General features: G+C 36.3%; 1 protein-coding gene across 3 annotated transcripts in view; it reads left to right on the forward strand.

The window, feature by feature from the left end:
- CEP128 (centrosomal protein 128) overlaps positions 1 to 17,488 on the forward strand; it is a 345,267-nt gene that overhangs the window by 308,512 nt on the left and 19,267 nt on the right. For all 3 annotated transcript variants that reach the window (XM_070415562.1, XM_070415572.1, XM_070415580.1), the window contains 2 exons: positions 15,146 to 15,223; positions 16,925 to 17,038. In XM_070415562.1, the coding sequence (XP_070271663.1) occupies positions 15,146 to 15,223; positions 16,925 to 17,038 (192 nt within the window). The remainder of the gene's footprint in view (positions 1 to 15,145; positions 15,224 to 16,924; positions 17,039 to 17,488) is intronic.

The following is a 17,488-nucleotide window of genomic DNA, read 5'->3' on the forward strand; positions in this document are numbered from 1 at the left end:
TAGATGTAAAGTTTTAAAAATTATTTAGGGAATATCTACTGGAATATTTGAAAACCATTGACTTAGAGCAAATGTGTAATTATATATTTTCAATTTGTCAGTGCTTCATCAGCTTCTCAAAATAAAGTTACTTAAAACAATCTAACCTTCCTTATTTTCAGTGTATACTTACAGAGATAATACTACTTACAGGATAAATGCTAACCAAAGCTATAGGGAGAAAAGCATACATAAATGTGCCTGTGTTAAGAAAAATTACAAAACACTGGAAAACTTTTAGAAATATGATTTTTATTTTTAAAAGCCTGTTAGAGTCTTTCATACATCTCTATAGGATTCCTTCAGCTAATACTAGTGGTGACAAGTTTGAACTGTGCATGCAGTTATATTTAAGATCTCGGTGCCCCAAGGATAGGATTATGCCAATATGTCTCTATGGAAATTACTGAGTAACACTATATACTCTTATTTCACATGTTTGCCAATAGAATAGACAATGGTTGTTGGAGTTTTTATTTATTTTTAAATATATTTTTATTGATTTCAGAGGGGAAGGGAGAGGGAGGGAGAAAGAGAAACATCAATGATGAGATAGAATCATTGATTGGCTTCCTCCTATAGGACCCCCATTGGGTATCTAGCCTGCAACAGGGCATGTGCCCTGACCCAGAATTGAACCTCAACCTCCTGGTTCATAGGTTGGTGCTCAGCCACTGAACCATGCAGGCTGGGCTGGAGTTTTTTTTTTTTTGCCTTCCTTCCTGCCCTGGATCTGGCTACTAATTGTGCTTATCCTGCTACATGTGCAGTTTACTCTACAGGGAGAGTTACTGAAGAGAGGCTGTTGTTCTTTATTAGGGCACTAAATACTGCTCTGGAGCACTTAGGAGTGCATGGGCCCAATAGAGTTAATGTACTTACTATGGTGTCCCCATTAAGCTCAGGAAATAACTGACTTGAGTATGTTAATCTGGCCAAATACCCATAAATTATTTGCAATGCCTCTTCTAAGTATTTGTAAGAATCTTGAAGCTAAGTAAAACTTGCCTTTATCTCTTTATAAAGCCAGAATCTACTGTTTCAAAACCAAAGATCAAGTTAGGTTCATTTTGGGTTTTGCCAAGGCTACTTGCCTCTCATTGAGGTTGCCTGAAAAGTTCAGTCAGATTGGCTTCCCACCAAATAAAACGCAGTGTGCTCTGTACAGTTTTGACCCAGAATCAGGTGAATCTCAGCGGTCTTGGCTGAGCTACATTGTAAAATTTTGGATTTGTTCGAACTTGACACTTCCTGGGAACCCATTCAAACTGAAACCGGAAAAGGGTTTTGCACAAACCCTGTCCTGCCCGTTCTGCCAAGTTTCCCACTGCTCCAATGTTAGCCTACCTTCTGTATACTCACATAGAGGGCAAACGGAATATCCTCATGAATCTCTCATGAGGGATCTTGCTTGCCACAATCTAGACATTCTCCTTTCACCACCTGGCCCCAAAACACACAGCTTGTATTCTGTGTTAGTCAGTATTAAAATATGTATGTTTTCCAATAATGGGGTCATTTTCAAAGGGTTAAATTTCTACAGCATGATGGTGCTTATGCTCCTATGAAGAAAATGCTACTTAAAACAAGTAGGCTCTTTATTCAGAGTTGCAACCTTGTGGCAAAGGGTGATGACCAATGAAAAAATGTAAGACTTCAGCCTGCAAAACTGGTTTCTTACAGCCCTGTTCATTTTTCATAAACACTGTGACACAGGGAAGATATCATTGAGAAGTTACATAATAAATGTGGCTTCCCCAGCAGATGAATTCAGTATTATTGAATTGCTCAGTGTTTGGAGGTCAGACTGGCAGTTTCATATTTGATGCTGATAAGTAGTCACACTGCCCATCTAACTGCCTTGCTTGGTAATGTATTTTAATAGTTCTGTTCTAAACACTATCAGTGACATAACACATTCTCTGGGTAAAAAGCTCATTCTTTATATTGTGAAGATAATATGAGTATATTTTGTAAAACACAATGGGTATCCTTCTGAAAAATAGTCTATATAAGAAATACTTTCTGTTCTATTCAAGAGAGAATATCTGGGTGAAATCCCAGAGTAATTGTGTATTAATTTGTTTTTTACGATCCTAACTTAACAATAAAACAAAGTATTAGTATTATACCCTCAATATACATATAATTGGTGGGAATAGTGTATGTTGCACACATTTTTGAAGTAGCCTTAAATGAGAAGCTGATTTGAGGAATTTTCATTTTGTGCATCTAATTTTAATCAATTACATATAAGTTTCAGTTGAAATTATATGCCTAGTTTAAATAGTATCTGATTGAGAGTCAGAAAAGCTAGGTTCTAGTCATATCTCTGTCAAAGTCAGGCCCAGGACCCTGGGCAAGTTTCTTAAACTCTCTACCCTTTAATTTCCTTTTTTTTTTTTTTTTTTTAATGATTAGACTGGACTAGGTAATATTTAAAAGGTCTTCTCCCTCAAAGCTATTTTCTAGTCTAGGAGGACTTAAACATCCAAACTTTCCACTCTGCCAATAGTTGCTATCAACTATTTTAACTGCATAATATTATATTAAAGATACTTATTGAATCCCTACCCTGTCTCAATAGTGTCCTAGGGCATATGGCAGATTAGGTCCATGCTGCCATGGATCTCATGTTTTAGGTAATGTTACAATATGAAGGATTCTTAGAGATTCATGTGAAAACCCCTCACCCTATAGGTGAGAATAATGGAGTAGTTTTTTAATTGTTAAGTGTGATTTGCAATTAGACATAGTGTTCTTTTCATTAGTGGCACAGTGTTCTTTTCATTCCACATATTCCACTGTGACTTAGAGTAATGAAGACATAAGCCAGGAACACTTTACAAGTGTCTAATGAATTACAGAAAGTGAAGAGGAAGATAATTAGCAACCAGATTCTGTGTTTACCTCTAGCAGGACAAGAAGTAGACTCATAAATAGGACACTGACATTCTTGGACCCTATTTAGAATTGTCAGCACATGCCCTCAGCTCAGTGGTAAATGGAGTTTCATAAAGCCACTTTGATCTGGTTTTCTTCATTTTGAATGTTGGAGAGTTGGCATGTCCCTAGGTTGCCTCACTAGTTCTGTCTTGAGCTTGCTCAGTGATATTAAAAGCCTCAGTCTATGTTTTTTTTATCATGCATCTGTATACCAGCTTTAATTCCACTCACACAGTGTTTATAAAGTTTAAGGGCTTTTAATAAACTTTGATCTCAGATGAAAGGCTAGGGAGGATATAAATTTTTACTATTAGCACTGTTAATATAAATATCCAAAGTTGTCTTACGTTAATTATTTAACATCAGTAAATGATTTCAACCTATCATTGCCCGCAATTACATTGTATTTAAACATCAAAGAGCAAAAGGCTAAACCATCAAAATAGCCCTTGCCTTCCCATTATTCTCTTTAGGCTCTGTTCTTAATTATTTTGCATAGCTGGTGTTCCATAAATGATTTTCTAGAGCTTCTTCAATGTGTTTCTCTACTAGCATCTCACTCTCTCCCTGTATCCACAGCAAAGGCCAGTGGGACATCTTTGACTTGCTTGTTTTATTGTCCTCAGATGTTAACCATAGAAGCATATTAGAGATAACTCACTGACTTAAAACACTTGGATTCTATGAAGTACTCCCTTTATGTCTTTTCAGAGAACTTCCTGTTTTCATCTTTATTTCTTATTTCTCAGAACTTGTTTTGCTTAGTAATACCTCAGAGCTCCTCATTAGACATTAGTTTTTCCTTGAAGAAGAATGTATTTGTTCCAAGACATGTTGGAGTTGAGTGAGAGGGTAAGGAAAAAGCCAGGTGAACTCCAGATTTCTTAGAGAAGAATCTGGATTTGGTGGACGGGGAGTTAGCAGACCTGGTTGTGAGTCCTGGCACTTTGACATGGTCAACTCACTGAATCTCTCTGAGCCCAATTTCTGTTATCTCTAAAATGGGCCCAATGCTTATCTTGTTTATCTCACAGGTTGCCAAGAAGATCAAATGAGTTAGTGGTTAGGAGAGTCCTTTTCTAATTTTTAAAAATATTCTTTCTTTATGTATGCATCACCTTCAACAGTCTCAAGAGCAGGATATAGACTGGACAGTTTTGGCTCATTACTCAGGACATTTGAATTTTCATCCTAGTTGTGCAATGTTGGTTATGTATCTTGGCACTCTATGTTATACAGATTTTACCTCCAAAATTCAATTCCATTTTTTCAAAATTCAGCTCTGAGAAATTTAGATTTACAGTCCTTATTTAATAATCCTAATAATCTTCATTCAACACACTCCCACCCCCAGATTCGGTTGACCTGGGGTAAATCCCAGTATTTTTTAAAGCTTCTCAGATAATGCTAATGGGAAGGCAAGGTTGAGAATCACTGCATCTGGCCATCTTCGATGTGCCCTTTAAGAATGTCCACCCTGTAGAGCTTGGTATTACTCTACCCTCATGTCTATTGCATTTGGTGCTGTTTATTTCCACTGAATTAATTTATTGCCTTTTCGGCTGATACCACTGTGTATTCTAACCCCAGTATTTTTTTCTAATCTACCAAAACAACAGTAGTAAGATTCTTTCTCAAACATTTTCCTTAAATTCCAAAAATCTGGAGTACTTAATTTTAGCATCTTATTAAAACTTAAGATTTTGTATACCTTACTTTGAAGGCAAATTTGCCCAGTCATGAATTCGCCACTTCACTAATTCTCTTATTTTAACAAAGTTACCAATTTGTAAAAAGTTTCTTTGGAAACTATATGAACAATGACAAAAATAAATAAGTTGTTTTATAAATAAGTTTTTTATTGGATAAATTGGAAATTTTGTCAATTTGCTTTTGGCCTGTTGACTAAGATTATGTAAACTACCCGACTCCCTCATCTCTCCTTTCTCATTTCTGCTCTTACTACCTTTGTGTTAATCCCCTCACAGGTACACCTTTATTCATTTATCCATTCAACATGCGACAACCAACTACTCCATGCAAAAGACAAAGTGTAGAGCACAATTCCTCTTGTAAGGCTGTAGGGCAAGTACTTCATAAAGTCTCAGACTTCATATCACACCCCACAAAAGTGGTTTAGGAAGGCTCAGAGAGAGGAGATGAAGAGGGTAGTGAGAAGCAAAGATAAGGGTCAAAGAAAAAGCTTTTCAGGGTGGTTTAACCTTCGGTATACCACTAGCATCAATTGTACTCAGTCTTGATTTTTACTTCTTTTGGTAAGAATTAAATTTTTTACTTTTATTCTTTTTTTTTAATTTCTCAAAGAACAAAGAGAAATTTTCCTTTTTTAAAATAGGAAAAACTCATCTGCCTTGCAAAATCCATATTGGTCTGTTGAACCCTGTAATTAACCTAAGATGTGTAATGGATCTTGATGTTGAAACATTTTCTTATTTTATAATACTAGAAATTATTGTATTTTTATTCATAAATTGTTTTGAATTTTGCTAGAAAAGACTAAAATAATATGAAAATGAAGGAATAACAGAACCACAAAGAAGGATGTTACAAGTGAACTATAGTATAATATGTCAGTTTACTTATTGTGCTGTCCAGTGTATATCATGAACCAAGAATCTGAGGTTGTATGTTGTTTGCAAGTTACCAAATTAGCTGACCACACTTTCATGGATGCTGGAGAAGACACCAGACAAAGACTTTATTGTTCATAGTACAACAGGCCCCATGTTTGCTCCCCAGGTCTTGTAGGCGCAATGTGGAAGTGGGTCCAGGTGGTGGTGCACACTCAGTGAATTGTGTTATATGTGATGAGCCCTGGATTTATGCAACCCCCGATTTTATAAAGGTAGCTGTAGAAAACCCTATCGAACCCTCACCCCAGACGGAGACACTGTCTCTATTTTCCAAGTCTGTTTGCTGTACAAACATCCTTGAGCAGATATTCTGGGACAAAAGCTATCACAAGACATCTAGCAATGCCATGGAGAAGTACCTTCCAACAAGATATTATATTCTCTTTCAAGAAGAAATTTTTAAAGCTTTTCCATTATTATTATTACTTTTATTGAACTCAGATTGAAATTCACAATTTCTCATTTTCTCACATAATGACAATGAAAAGAAAACTGACAGAGAAAGACATTTCACAGTTATTAGATGAATCAGAAGATGAATATAAAGAGACAGGCAGTGGTACCCACCCTAGATACTAATGATGATGGTGAAAGTGATTATATAAGTAAAAAGTCAGCTTATGACTCTTCAAATGATAATATCCTAGATAAACTTTTGCAAACTCAAGAAACAATGATGAACACTATATTTCTAAAGACAAAAAATAAATTGGAAACTCTCATCCAGTTAGCTATTCAACAAGAAGGACTTCATCATGCAGTATTTTGCAACAAGTGCCTGTACCAGCCCATTTTGCTCAGAGAATATTTGACAGTACTCGTTCATCTTTTGTTATGTTTGTGGACCAAGATTAACTTCATATGGTTTCTAAGTGGGCAAATATTAATATCAAATTTATAAAAATGTGATTGGAAAGAAAAAGATGATATAGCAATGAACATTTTCATTGGATCAATCATGCTTAGAAATCTAAAAATGAAAAATAATTAAATTATTCGGTAAAGAAGATGACCTTATCAATTTAAAAATATTAGGAGCTGTCACAGTTTTAGAAATACTGTGTTTTGAAGATGTAAGTGCAAGAAGAACGAACAGAAGTGAAGTGATAATAAACTGGAACTCATTTGAAACACATTTGAAATCTGGGATCAGGATTTGGAAGATGGTGTTTTCCAGGATTGGGAATGACAGTTATTCAGTGGTCCATAGCAGTCATACTTTCAAACCCGGAGAATGTGTAATATGCTTCAATTCTCATTAAAATGTCTACTAAAGTGATTTTTTACTCTATTTTCTCCAAATTATTTATCAGCAACTAAATTATTTGTTTAAAAAATTGGAACGGAATAATAAATGGTGACTACTAATTTTCCTGATATACTAAAAAGTAAGCAAAAGTACATTGTTGTGGTCCAGGATCTGGGAGCAAACTGTCATTCTGTATCCCCACCTTTTTGTTTTAAGTTGTTTATTTGTTTTTGTTACAGATGAATCTCCTGTGGTCCTCACAGTGTGCAAGTTACAATGAACTTCAAGTGATATTGCCGTACATTTGATAGACCCAGTTTTCACTATTGATAGCCATCTTGTTTGCATTTCCAGGAAGTTCTTTAAAGCACTGGATTTCCTCTAAGTTTGAGATGGAGAGAGCATATATGCCTCAAATAGGGCTTTGAATGACTTTGAGATATATACCTATGTCTGCACCTTCTTAGAAATAATATAGAGCAGTGGTTCTCAACCTTCCTAATGCCGCGACCCTTTAATACAGTTCCTCATGTTGTGGTGATCCCCAACCATAAAATTATTTTCGTTGCTACTTCATAACTGTAATTTTGCTACTGTTATGAATCGTAATGTAAATATCTGGTATGCAGGATGTATTTAGGCGACCCCTGTGAAAGGGTCATTCGACCCCCAAAGGGGTCGCGACCCATAGGTTGAGAACCGCTGATATAGAGCAAAGCTCTCATCTGTGGTCTCCAACTGAAGTTTAGTGGGGGGTAGGGAAGGAGATGGCAGGGAAAGCAATATAAAATACTTCAAATTTCATCTTTCTCATTGATACTTCTCATGGGTGTTTTGTCCTAGAATATCCTAAGAAAATGTGGGGAGCAGGAGTCCTCACATAATTTAATCTTTTGTTGCAATGTCATTATTTCATTTAGAGTGTATCCCAGAATTTACACACCCAGATTCACTTAACAGCATCTGGGATTATTCTTAAATGCAAATTATCCGATCTTTCATATTAGCAAAATTTTTAAATAGTATCTCATGTATAGAACTACTAGATGACCGAGAAGCAATTGTAGCACCAAATATAATAAATATTTATTTATTTATTATGTGTTAACACCATAGAACAGCAAGGCATAATCCCTATACTTAAAATTTCCCAATTAAATGGGGTGGGGGGAGAAAACAGTTAATGAAAAATTGCAGTGTAATATATACATCTCTTGCTGTTGCCCTAATAATTTATTTCCATTCAGGAACCGAAAAAAAATGTTTGATTTCAATCTGGTCAGCTTGAGCAGAATGAAGTATGATATAGTGATATTATAGTTTGATTTGTACATAGCAGGTGCTTACTAAGTGCTTGTTGGATAAAGGAAAGACTGAATATCCTATCCAGTTTCTGTATAATAAGTGCAATGTAGTCCTGACTAATTTCCAGAGTACTGCATATTTTCTAGTTCTCATAACGTATTTTAAATGTCCAAAGTCATATGCTTTTGGCTACTTATTTTTTAAAAAATGTCTAGTAAAGACTACAGAACTTGTTTGTTTTAGTTGAGTATGTTAAAATGAAGTGAGGCAGGGAGCAGGGGAGCCTCAGTGCAAAATTTCAAATTGTTTTGGCAAGACCAACTCCTTTTTATACTAACGACCAGGGCACAAAGCGCCATTGTTATCCAACTGAATGAATGCATGGCTTTCATTTAGGAAAAAAGAAGACGAAAACTTTCTAGCAATCAAAGTTTCAGGAAAACAGTCAGTTGTGGCAAATGTCAGGTGAATTTGTTCACCAAATAATACTGGCAGCTGGATTTTGCCCATTGTTTTTTCTGCTCCATCTTTCACAGACAATGGCTAAGTAGTCAGAAACTGGCTGATATATATGTGTATGTGTGCATTTCCTCTTATTTAAATATATAAAAATATACATAAATATAAATATCTATCTATATATACATTTGCACATGTCCCCTCTTGCCCTTCTGTTCAGCCATCAGGACATCCTTTAGCAGAACATCTCCACCTACTTAGAGTTCACCTTTAGTGAGCTGTCTACCAAAATGCATTGCTGTAACTTTAAATGATTGGTTCTTGGGATTCCTTAAGAGATAGTTGAGTTGAATTTTTGATGGCTTTAAACTATTTGGACAGTCACTACTTTGGCAGCAGTGGGCCAGGAAAATTCTTTGTACAAGATCCAAAAGAGTGTTTCTAAGTGTTCAGAAAAGGATTAATTATGAAAGCAAACTTTAAAGGTATAGGCAGAGTTGATCTCAGTTATTTTTGAATTAATTTTCAAAGCCACAATGATAAAAATAAAGTCCCTCACCTGACTTCTATTTAGATCTGATCTGCCTGTCACCAGAAACTCATCCATGTGGGGGGATTAACTGTTCACATGCGCTTTCAGCATCCAAGTGCTGTATGTGGAGCAATGGAAAATGATCACTTTGTTCTGTCATTCTCCTCGAGAACACAGGGCATCTCTGAAAAAGAAAACAACCCTTTTTTTTGAGAACAGAGAAGATTAATTATGGTCACCTCACCAAGGTGCTTTTAAGTAAATTAGCCTGGACACCACCTCACCAGAACAATTATTCCTTTTCAGAGTTCTGTATCAGGGCCCTCGGTTCCATGTTAAATACAGAAGATGAAAATGGAATTGCTTACTTGAATGTGACTTGACACCTTGGGGTCAGGGCTTTGCAGTATCTGGCAAATGATTAGCATTTCCAGTGTCTGCCCTCTGTCCTGTCCCCGTCATGGCCTAGCATGGCTAAGCCCCTGTCATCTCATCCGAAGGATGCAGGTTGCTCTTCACATCACACTCTACCGCTTTATCAGATTAGGTCCACAAAAAGATTTTGTTCGCGTCTTTGTCTCTTTAACTTCTGGATCATTTGATGCAACTTTACTGTCCCTCATTTTTCTTCCAGTTTTTTTATTATTATTTCTTTAATTTGAATCTATTTAGAAGTATTCTCTGTCCTCAAAAACAATGATTTTTTAAATTCTATCTTTAAAAATAATCTGTGCTATACAGTAAACCCTTGATTTTGCAGACCTCAATTTAACAGACTTTTGGCTTAACAGACAAAATTCCCGGTCTGTATGTCATATTGAAAATTAATATCCTGTTAATTTTAAAATGCTTTCAACCAAGATTTCTTATATTTAAATTAACAGGTTATATTTTTCATTATTAACTCACTGTTATTTCTAACAAATTTTGCGAATAGGTTGTATGTTCGAAAAAACGCTGTCATAATTTCGCCGACATAAATATTACATAACTACAACCGTAGTCTACATATTTAAATTCAAGGGTCACCGCTGGTAAATAATATTCCTCAAATGATTAGTACGTGTTCACACCGTGTCGCTCCCGGTAATTGGTTCTGTTGTTGCATGGCGTGACTTTCTGCAGCAGTTTTAACTTGTGTCTGCAATGTTCCCATGTGCACTAAGCCACGCCCAGCCATGTGCATTTGTCTTACTCGTGGTGGCTGATAAATGCACACATTTACTAGACCTTCAGTATAAATTAAAAATTACTATAATACATATAAAAACTTTTCTATGAAATTATACTTTTCATACATAATTTTAATTACACAAATGTGTCTACATAAGAATGAACAGTCAAACTAATTTGTCAATTTTTTAACATATGTATTCAGAAAACCTACTTTATTAAATACCGGACACCCCATCACCCAAATTAGTCTATTATATCAAGGTTTTACTGTATTTTTCTTCTCTGTGCTCCTTTCTCCTTCAACTCATTCCTTTAAAAAAAGTCCCCAAATTAAACTAATAATAAGGTCATAGGTTGGCTATAACATAACTTGGTTATGTCTAAAAAATAAGAAAGCAATAATCTGGAATGGCAGATTCTGTAAATTTCATGTAGTTCATCACTTAAAATATTATTTTGGCCCTGGCCAGTTTGGCTCAGTAGATAGTGTCAGCCTGCATACCAAAGGGTCCCAGGTTTGATTCTGGCCAAGGGCACATACCTTGGTTGCATGCTCCTCCCCAGCCTGGACCCTGGTCAGAGCCTGTCCAATCAATGTGTTTCTCTCACATCGATGTTTCTCTCTGCCTTTCCTTCTCTCTTCCAGTCTCTCTAAAAGATCAATAGAAAAATATTCTAGAGCGAGGATTACAAAAAAAGAGATTATTTTGAATGAGAGAAAATACCCCAAAAGCCTTCTTTACCAAGTTTTCCAAGGAAGATATGCTATCCTCAAATTTTATACATTTTTGCTTTTTAAAGAAGGTCTAGAATTGTGTTGCAAAACAAAATATAATTTGTTGACAAAACTTCTTCTGTATTTTAGCTCACATATAGGCACTGATGTCATATTGCCACATTAGGTGGTATTTTAATTGAATAAGACTTATGCACCTCTTACTCCAAGATGCACATAAACACTTCTAAGTGGGTGTCTGATCTTTAGCCCTCTCTTATAGAGCTCCATCTAGAAATAGAAGGTTTTGCTGGTAGTCCAAGAAATCCACGCACCTTTGAGCACTGGGCCTCTTTGAAGAATGTAGCTTTGCCATCCTGTTCTCTGCTACCGTTGAGCTTGGTCCCAGTGAGTGTCTTACGCAGCTTGGATGAGAAGAAGGCCCTATGAAGCCAGTGCAGCTGTGCTGGACACAGTCACCGCAGCAAAAAGTCAGACAGTCTCTCCTTTTTATGATCTCACCCTTCCTCTCCTTGAAACTTGTTTACTCAGGTCCTCTTACCATCTTTCAACCATTTGTCAAGAAAGTTTTGCAGTGGATCTCTTTCCAAATGAAATAGAATTGCATTTTTGAACCCAAATAAACTGCTCCATAGCCTTGTTTATTTAATATCTGTGTAGTGCCAAAAATGCACACGCTTACTTTAAAATAAAAATATAGACAGCATCTTCTTTCTTTGTCATCTCAACCTCAAAATGCTTGATTCCAACAGCACTATAAGAAAATGGCAGTTGTTATACGTTCATAAGAAAATACACATGTGCATTTTTATAAAAAGAAGTGTATTTACTAAAATGTTCCTATGGTTAAAGCTGTTTCTTGAGCTTTGTCTACAAGAAACAGGAATCTAAGAATAGCAGTGAAAACCTATTCTTATTCCTAATTGCTGCTATTTGTGTTGTTATGCTATATTATTTAATTTCCCGGTAATCTGAAACAAAGGGAGGATTACAGAAAAATGTGCTGTGGACCAGTCTAAACTGCTCAACTCCACAGAGTTTGGTGCAAGAGCCACAGGGCCTAATAGACAGGATTTCTGAACTTCACTGTTGTTTCTATCACTTGATCTTGTCCTTATACTAGAGAAAAGAAATGCAATAGCAAATTTTGCTTTTTAATAAAGAGGCTGATGTTCAGTGGTTTGTATAGAACATATTAACTCTGCCTTTGTCTTTATTCAACCAAAATGCATTGAAGCCACTCTGTGGGCAGGTAGTGTGCTATACTAGTGCTAAATGTTACAAAAAAGAAAATGGGGTGTTAGTATTTCATCATTTGTGTGTGTATGCAGTCACTTGGTGGACTGAAATCTTTAAGCAAAACTATATGCATAACATGTTTGATTTTACAGTAAGGAAAAAGATCATTTCCTTATTTAAAAAATGAGTTTAACATATTTAATTCAGATTCAGGCGTCTTTTTTGAATGTGAAAAATCATGGGATAAAAAAAGGGAAATAAAGTTTTAAAGCCACAAGTTTATTGGAATAATTGTTTATGAAAATTTTATTCAAGTTCTGAAATGTTGCTTTAAAATGACATGGCATTGATTTATATTATATGGTTCAAGGGCCAAGATACTTCTTGAGGAAATGTATAGTTTTACTATTTATATGCATATAACATCGATGGTGGCTAAGACTCCTTGCTCTCCTAAACCTCTGTGTTGGGGCTTGTATTAAGAAACATGCTATTTGATGAATCTTTCCTACACATGAAGAAGTGAATATAATGTTGATCAGGAGGAGCAAAATCTTCAATACTTTATGTGGAACTTGAAAAGGAAGATGTTCGGAACTTAAAGCAATAGCACATGGCTTCCAATTTCAAAGTGGTGAAGTACCAGTGTTTGTCCCTTTCTCTCAAAGAATAACATAAGAAAAATAAGAATATGAAGAAATAGAAACTCTGATTTACACATGGACAACTAGAAGACATCGGTAACTCAAAGTCGAAGAACATGGAAAGAAAAATGGTCAAGTGACTCAACACAGAAGGTGAAACTCAAGTGCCTGTCAAGGGGACAGCATTGGAAAGCCAATATCATCACCATGCAGGATTCCACAAAGGCTTTTGAATTGGAAGTACTATTACTGCAGGAGGAGAGGTGGAAAGGAGTACATTGGAAGCATCTGCAAGGAGGAATTTGACTTTCAACTCTCTGTCTCCCTCCTGGCCCCACCACAAACCCTGCAGAGACATACGAGTATTCTTTGGGGAAACTTTGGGTTGAAGATGAAGCCAGAGAATAGCATTGGAGAGCAATAGGAGATTTAAAATAAGAGATTAAGTGAAAGTGGGTATGCCAAGTAATGAGAACACCAGTTCCTAATCTTCTCTAGTTTCAGAAAAACTGAACTTCCCCTGAGGGAGTAAACCTTCATATACTCATAATTTGGAGCCTCCGCTACCCCCACTTCCCCCAAAGCCAGTGACTACCTGATTAGTCTACAATTGAATTATGAAATTATAGGTGTGATTTGCAGTAATTAATGCTGTGCTATGCATTGGTGTCTAACCATCCCTGACATCTCATGGCTTAAAACAATAGAGGTTGATGTCTCATTCCCATGAAGTCCAGTATGGCTGAGAGCTCTCCTCTATCTTGCAGCTATGCCATCTGGAGCATGAGGCCTCCGAGGATCTCAGGGCAGAGACTAGGATGGAAGAGCCCAGCACATAGGCTCTTAATTGTCTCATCCCAGAGGTGACACATGTCATAGTGCAGTGTTCAGAAACATTCACATGGGAGATGTGGGAGGGCACATGGACTATAGGTGGCCACTAACTTAACAACACTATGCAAACTCATGTCTAGGTCCTCGTAAGACCCTTCACTTCTCGTGCACCAGCCATGGGACTTGTCATTGATTTCATTTTAAATTTAGAAGCTAGTATCTATTGCTTACCTATTATGTGCTGGCCCTGTGTCAGGGCTACAAATATAGATATGCGCCCTGACTGGTATGGCTCAGTGGTAGAGTGTCAGTCTGCACAACGAAGAGTCATGGGTTTGATTCCCAGTCAAGGGCATGTATGTGGGTTGCAGGTTCATTCTGAGCCTTGGTCAGGGCACGTGCAGGAGGCAACCAGTCAATCTGTCTCTCTCACATAGATATTTCTCTCTCCCCTCCCTCCCTTCCATTCTCTCTAAAAATATATCAATGGAAAAAATATCCTCAGGTGAGGATTAACAAAATAAAAAATAGAGGGCAGGATTGGGGGGGTGGGGAGACAATGGAGGGGTTAGGACACATTTGTAATACCTTAATTAGTAAAGGAAAAAAATTAAAAAATAGAGAAATGCATATGATACAGTCTCCAGTCTGAGTATTATTCTACGATTTAAGCTCTTAGTTTACATTGGCTTCAAAATAACTTTTAGGTAATTTCCTCTAAGTGTTTATATTGGTAGGTGTAAATTAGTGACTAGCAAATCAAAAGACTGTGTAAGTAATTGATTAATAACAGTACCTTTTGTTCCTGTCACAAATATTAATTTCAGATATTTCTCCCAAGTCTTGAAAACCATCCTCTTTTCCTTTTAACTAAAATAATCATTGAGAACTCTTTACTTCTTTATAATGGCAACATGTGAGAATCTCTAATGTGCTTCATAGATAAGTAACTGCAAATTCATCTATTTCTTGGTATTACCTTGTGGTTTATTTCTGATATTCACTGAAGCGGGTTTGCAAATTAATTTTAATATGAAATGTTCCATAGAAAGTCTCATAGAATATCAGTTGAAAGCAATTGTCCAGGAAGAGTTTTCATTTCTGAGTCAGTCTTGCAAATGAATCTCATATACTTTGTAAAAGGAAGTCACTCTTCTGATTTAAAAAGATATATTTATCCCAGAAATACTATTCTATCTGTTTGTATTTGATTTTCTAAGCCTACAGCTTGAACTGCTTATACCAGTGGTACAAATGAATTTTAGTTGTTGGGTTCTGAGAGTATTAATAAATTTTTTATAATGTTTGATTTCCATATGTTTTCTTTTCCAGAGTACCCGTGTGGCCTTGGACCATCTGGAGTCTGTGCCTGAGAAACTGAGCCTACTAGAAGGTTTCAAGGATTTCAGAGTAAGAAAGAGTTGGCTTGTCTCTTTCAGTATTTTTATTTGAGTGAGAACACTTGACATCTTTCTGATGTGCAAAGAAAATTGTAGGGAGGGAGGAAAGACCAAAAAACATTGGGACGTTTCACACTCCATCATATCAGAGATTTTTGACATTAGTGACGTCAGATTGAAAATAATGGGGCATATATTTGCACAATATGGGAAAATAGGGACTCTTACTCTACTCCTAGAAGCTCATTTGGCCCTCGGAAACTTTAACTATGATTTAGAAATACCTGCGAATTAAAAGAGGTTACACATTACATTGACAATAGATAACTTTTGTGAGAAACAATTTTAATTTACAAATTATCTTCTTTGAGTTTCAATTTTTCAGAGTACTGTTTTTTTGAGAGAGTTGATGGTGCACAGGTTATCCCTGTACTGTGGCATGTGAATTGAAATCTGCGTAGAGTTTTAGATTTTATGTCCCACGCCATTTATTGATAGCATGGGATATAAAATCTAACCACGAAGATTTTCATTAAAAATCCAATTAATTACATGTGTGGATTTACCTACTATAGTTTTTTAAAAGTTCTTCACAGAGCCCTGGCCTGTTCAGTTGATTGGAGCATTTTGAAAGAAGTGGTTCAGCTCTATAATCCCACATTTAAATATTACATATTTGTAATGGTGAAAGGGAGTAGCATTGAGTTCCAAGCCCCCTTCCACCACAAATTGCCTAGCCTTGGGCAACTCATTCTTAGCTTTACAGGGGCTATAGTTTTTTTTACATAAAAATGAGAACTTTGGAATTTTAATACTCCTTCTAGTTTGGTACTATTTGGGGAACTAAGTCCCATAGATGATTTTTCTTACATACAAAAATCAGTTGCCCTCATTCTAATTTTCTAATTTCTCTCTAATTCATAATGTTGCTGTCTAAATAAATGGCTATAGTGACTATTTGCTCTGTTTTATCTTCTCCCCGCAAAATGAAGGAAAAGTAGGAAGGGAGAGAGAGACATCAGCTGAAAAAAATTTTTTGTGTGTGTGTGTTTTTTTAATTTCTTTATTACCGGAATCTTTTTACCCTTTTGCTTTTGAGGTCAGATGAGATATCCTTAAGTTTAAAAATCTATGTGCTATAATAGTTAAAAAGTAAAATGTTATTAAGAATTAGTGAAAAATAGGTACTAGTTTTAAAGGTAACATTCTTTTTGATGCCAGGTACTACTAGATGTCATTAATGATCATCTTTGGAAAACTTCCTGTTACTTGAAACTTATTCCTTTCAACTGACAGTGTCAGTCATTTCAGATTGGCACCAGGACTAGTTGTAAATAAAATGCAAATAACCAATGTGGGACTCTGGTTTATTTTTATCATGTCATCCAAAGTGACCAATTTCTTCTTCATCAATGACATATGCTTCCCCTAAGTATCTTCCTAAACTTTTATAATTGTTTATTTTCTACATACCAATACTTTTTTAAAATTTAAATTATTTATTACTTAAAGAATTACATAAGTCTCCTTTTCCCCCCCATTGACCTCTCCCCCGCTGCCCCCACCTCCCAGCACATGCCCTCACCCCCCAACTGTCTGTGTCCATTGATTATGCTCATATGCATGCATACCATACCAATACTTTTATTCTAATTTCAAGTGCTGATTTTTTCTTTCATCCACCAGTTTAGATGTGTTGTTGTTTTTCCAGGATTCCCACAGTTTATCTGAGAGAACCGATGGGAGGTACTCCAAATACAGAGTTCCCAGAGAGTCTCTTCAGCAGCGCCGAGATGAGCCCAAGTACAGAATCAGAAACTTCAAAGTAATGTCCTTTATATACATGTTCAGTCTTAAAGTATTTTCCATGTTCCTGGCTACTGCCCTCACAGCAGCTCCTGCAGGGTTCCTGTAAGAGAAGATATTATTTGATGCATGAAATAGATTTTCAGTTTTGTGGGAGTTGAGAATAAAAAGATAGTGCCTATAACTTTTACCTGGGAACTAATTTGTATGTTTATGCTACTGTGGAGTAATATGTTGTTTGTCCATGGGAACTGATGCTGCTTAAGAAATCCTGCGCCAGGAAACCCTGGTCTCTTGGTTGGTTAAAGGCTAAGTGTGGGTGGTCAGTTGCACTCCTTTGTGCGTAAGCCCAGCCACTCTCAGTGCTGACGTCCCCTGTAGGCAAAGTAACGTATAGGGAACTTTGTAAACTATAATCTTGGCACACACAGTCATCTGTCATTCATCATTCTTTCCATGAGGATATGAA

The sequence above is a fragment of the Myotis yumanensis genome, unplaced genomic scaffold, assembly GCF_028538775.1.
Source record: "Myotis yumanensis isolate MYYU_CA2020_CCGP unplaced genomic scaffold, mMyoYum1.0.hap1 SCAF_1, whole genome shotgun sequence".
NCBI lineage: Eukaryota > Metazoa > Chordata > Mammalia > Chiroptera > Vespertilionidae > Myotis > Myotis yumanensis.